We start from the raw sequence: 4,559 nt of genomic DNA on the forward strand, positions 1-4,559 counted from the left end.
AATATAGGTAATAGTAATAACAATCAAAATAATGATGTGCCGATACCGTCAAACGCACTAGCGATAAGTAATGAATTACTTCATAAGTAATGAAAACACCTTATTATTGTCTACAGCTGTTGTATTACTACGCGGTGAGCGCAATGAATCGATTACATGTAGAGTATTATTAGACTCAGGATCAGAAAGCAATTTCATAACTGAAAAAATGATTCAACTACTAAAATTAAAAAGGTGCAATGTACATCATCAGACTAATGACATTGGAGGCACTGAACAGCATATTAGGCATAGCACCACGGCTACGGTCAGTTCACGTTGCGAATCATTTCAATTGACTACCTCTTGTTTAATTGTAAAAAATATATCAAAAAATATTCCATCTTCATTTATTAAGAATAGCTGGGTACAACCACCTGATGATCTGACAATNTGTACAACCACCTGATGATCTGAAAATGTTTATGTTCCCGCAAAAAATAGATTTGCTAATAGGCGCTCAGCATTTTTACGACATATTATGCGCGGAAAAGATAAAACCAAACAGTTCGGGACCTATATTCCAAAAAACGCGGTTCGGTTGGGTAATATCTGGACCAGTGTTACAGCAATCGCATTCATTTGTAGTAAATTGTACAAATNTCAATCGCATTAATTTGTAGTAAATTGTACAAATTGTAAAGTCTAGCCTCTAGGCGATTTACTTATGCGATTCTGGCGAGTAGAAGAATTCGATAATAGAATTACACACACGTTAGAAGAAAAGCAATACAAAGTATTATTTGATCGCACTGTGCGTCGCGGTGACGACGGTCGTTTTATAGTTAATTTACCGTTTAAAGATAGTGCATTGAAGTCAGGCCCATCTTATGATATAGTATTGCTGCGTTTTCTATCGTTAGAAAAACGATTCTATTTTAAAAACCGATTATGTGCAATTTTTAAAGGAATACGAGTTATTGGGTCATATTGAACTAGTTATAAATGTTAATTTTATTTCATCTAGTAAAAGTTATTATATTCCACATCACGCTGTGCGTAATCCCAATAGTTCTACTACTAAGTTACGTGTCGTCTTTGACGCATCGTGTAAGACTCAGTCTGGTCTCTCGCTTAATGAAGTTTTACTGAAAGGACCTGTTGTACAGGATGATTTATTATACATACTTGCTAGATTTCGTAAGTATAAATTTGTCTTAACAGGAGATTTAGCAAAAATATATAAACAAGTATGGGCAACGCATCAAGATTTCCAACGTATTTTATGGCGTCCTGAGCCTGATTTGGCTCAGAACTGCAGATATAAAAAAAATGTATCGACAAATTAATTTAGCTCCTGAACATTGTGATTACCAAAGAATATTGTGGAGAGAAAATCCAACAATGCCCATAGGAACTTATAAATTAACAACAGTCACATATGGTATGAGTCCTTCGTCGTTTTTAGCAACTGCTTGTTTACGTACTTTAGCTAGTCAGGAAGAATATTATTATCCATCAGCTTGTTCTGAAATAAAAAATAATTTTTACATGGACGACTATTTAGGAGGCACAGACACTATCGAATCAGCTGTTCAGTTACGCGACGATCTTATCTGTATATTTCAACGAGCCGGTATGTCGCTGTGTAAGTGGTTATCTAATAAAAACACAGTTGTAGACGACATGGTTGAAAATAAAAATAACGAACGTGCATTTGAATCAACGATAACAAAAATACTTGGTCTAACGTGGGACCCCGCTAATGATATGTTTATATTTAAAATAAATTTAAACATTTACCCGGAATGTGATTTAACTAAAAGGAAAATATTATCTGAGGTAGCCAGTATTTATGACCCGTTTGGTCTTTTAGGACCTGTAATAATAAGAGCAAAACTCTTCATTCAAAGTTTATGGAACATAAAATTAGCGTGGGATGAAGTATTAACTAATAATATAAGTGAAAACTGATTAAATTATCGCGAGAGCTTGTTAACTTTGAATAATTTAAAAGTGACACGAAAAATAACGTGTGAAAAATATATTCGTCAATAGAAATACACGGTTTTTCGGAAGCATCAGAAAAGGCATATGGTGGATGTATATAATTACAATGCACCGATATAGATGGTAAACATAGTGTAAGGCTTATGTGTGGGAAATCAAAAGTAGCTCCATTAAAAGTACGTTCTATACCCAGATTAGAACTATGCGCAGCGTTATTACTCGCACGGTTATCTTATAATGTTATGGAAAAGTTAAAATTAAATATTATAAAAAAGTACTTTTGGACGGACTCAAATATAGTTTTGGCGTGGATATCTTCTCCATCCACAAATTGGAAGACATTCGTTGCTCACCGAGTTGGTGAAATTCAGAATTTATCTTGTCCATCAGAATGGGCTCATGTACGGTCTCAGGATAATCCAGCCGACTTGCTTTCTAGAGGGTGTGAAGCGAAGTTGATGAATGAGATGCAGTTATGGTGGCAAGGACCGTCATGATTGAGTAAGGATAAAACGGAATGGCCAAGTCAAAATAATGGAGTATTAGAAATTTCAAGCAATATGTTGGAAAGAAAAAGTACAACTAAATTTATTGGTAATGTAATAGAAGAAGCTAATTTGTTAGTCAAATTTTCATCTTTAAATAAAATTTTACGTATTATGACTTATTGTTTAAGATTTATAGATATTAAAGTATACAAAAAATTGTTTAAAACAAGTGTTATAAATGCAGATGAATTAAATAGGGCAAATATTAATTTAATACGTATTGTGCAAAATAATTATTTTGCCAAAGAAATTAGTTGTTTGATAAACGGTAAAGAGGTGTCAAAGAAAAGTAAATTGTTACGATTAAGACCGTTTTTAGACAATAAACATTTAATTAGAGTTGGTGGTAGACTGAAAAATGCATTGTCTATTGATGAATGTCAACGTCATTCTATAGTGTTACCTGGTGATAAGTGTAAATACACGCGTTTATTATTTCTACGCCAACATGAACGTTTAATGCACAGCGGCCTGCAGGCAATGTTATCTACGATTAGATTAAATTATTGGCCATTGAACGCACGTAAGACAGCAAAAGGCGTTTTGCATCATTGTATTAAATGTTTCCGATATAGACCGGTTGTAGTACAACCCATTATGGGCGATCTACCTAGTAGTCGTTTTGAGCAGGGAAGAACCTTTTTAATTAGTGGTTGTGATTTTGCCGGTCCGCTGATGATAAAGGACAGTCTTAGAAAAAGGGCATGTATATTAAAATGTTACGCTTGTATATTTATTTGTTTTTCAACAAAGGCAGTTCATATTGAATTAGTGTCTGACTTAAGCACGAAGTCTTTTTTAAATGCATTAGATAGATTTTTTAATAGACGCGGGATTGCTAAAATCTTATACAGCGATAATGCTACAAATTTCGTAGGAGCTAATAAATGTTTAAAAGAAGTTTAAGATTTATTTCAATCTGAAGAGCACAAAAATCAGCTGATTTAGCATGTTGCGGAAAAAGGCGTGGAATGGCGATTTATTTCTGCGCGTTCGCCTCATTTTGGGGGTTTGTGGGAGTCTGCTGTGAAGTCAATGAAAACTTTAATTTTTAAGGTTTCAGAGGAGGCATTTTTAACATACGAGGAATTAAATACTATTTTAATAAGGGAAGAAGCTTGCTTAAATTCTCGACCTTTTACTACTCTTTCACCGGATCCATCTGATCCTTTACTCCTCACACCAGCACATTTTTTAATTGGAGAGTCGCTTATGTCCGTGCTAGAAGCGGACGAAACCGTTATTCAAACCAATCGGTTAGATCGATGGCGTCGTGTGCGACATTTTTCCCAAATGTTATGGAAGAGATGGAGACACGAATATTTAGCTCAATTACAGGAAAGGGTGAAGTGGTCCACTGCCAAGGGTCCTAATATTAACATTGGCACTATAGTTATGTTACGCGATGAAAATGTAGCGTCATTGAATTGGAAGTTGGGTCGCGTACAGCATGGTAAAGATGGTGTTGTACGTTCTGCGACAATTAAGACTACAAACGGTGAAACTAATAGAGCGGTACGACAATTATGTCCGTTACCTTTTGAGGGCAATCAAACAATGAATTAAATTGCTTCAATGATTCATACTGTTAAAATTAAACATTTTTTGATTATTTATTTGTTAATTTATTTATATTTATTTTGTGTAGATAAATTATGAGAGTCCAATTGTGTGTTTTTTCGATGGTTATTGTCGAATATTAATTGTTAAATCTATTTGATAAGTTTTATTCCTTTGGTTTATTTGTAGTATTTTATAATATTTTATTTTATTTTTTTTGTTAATTTTATTTGTTTAATAATCTTTAATTTAAAACAGTGTTTTAAGGCGCCCGTTCTATTAAGTCCGACTATCGTTATCAACATGTACGTGGACGGTCGTTGACCACCACTTTTAATTAAGTCAGTCGGCGACGTGCCTTCTTAGCATAGAGTTGTAATTTAAACGAATAAAAATTGATATATTAACGTTCATAGTGTTACTTAAAATTTAAATATAATAAAACCCCAAAAATCTGTTCAA

At 33.8% G+C, this 4,559-nt stretch overlaps 1 protein-coding gene across 1 annotated transcript; it reads left to right on the plus strand.

Moving 5' to 3' along the window:
* Positions 1 to 2,549: 2,549 nt before the first annotated feature.
* Positions 2,550 to 3,443, plus strand: LOC126909145 (uncharacterized). Its single transcript, XM_050691568.1, has one exon. The coding sequence runs from the start codon at positions 2,550 to 2,552 to the stop codon at positions 3,441 to 3,443; it is 894 nt and encodes a 297-aa protein (XP_050547525.1).
* The last annotated feature ends 1,116 nt before the right edge of the window (positions 3,444 to 4,559 follow it).

Source organism: Daktulosphaira vitifoliae, unplaced genomic scaffold (assembly GCF_025091365.1).
Source record: "Daktulosphaira vitifoliae isolate Bord-2020 unplaced genomic scaffold, ASM2509136v1 Scaffold_147, whole genome shotgun sequence".
NCBI classification, from domain to species: domain Eukaryota; kingdom Metazoa; phylum Arthropoda; class Insecta; order Hemiptera; family Phylloxeridae; genus Daktulosphaira; species Daktulosphaira vitifoliae.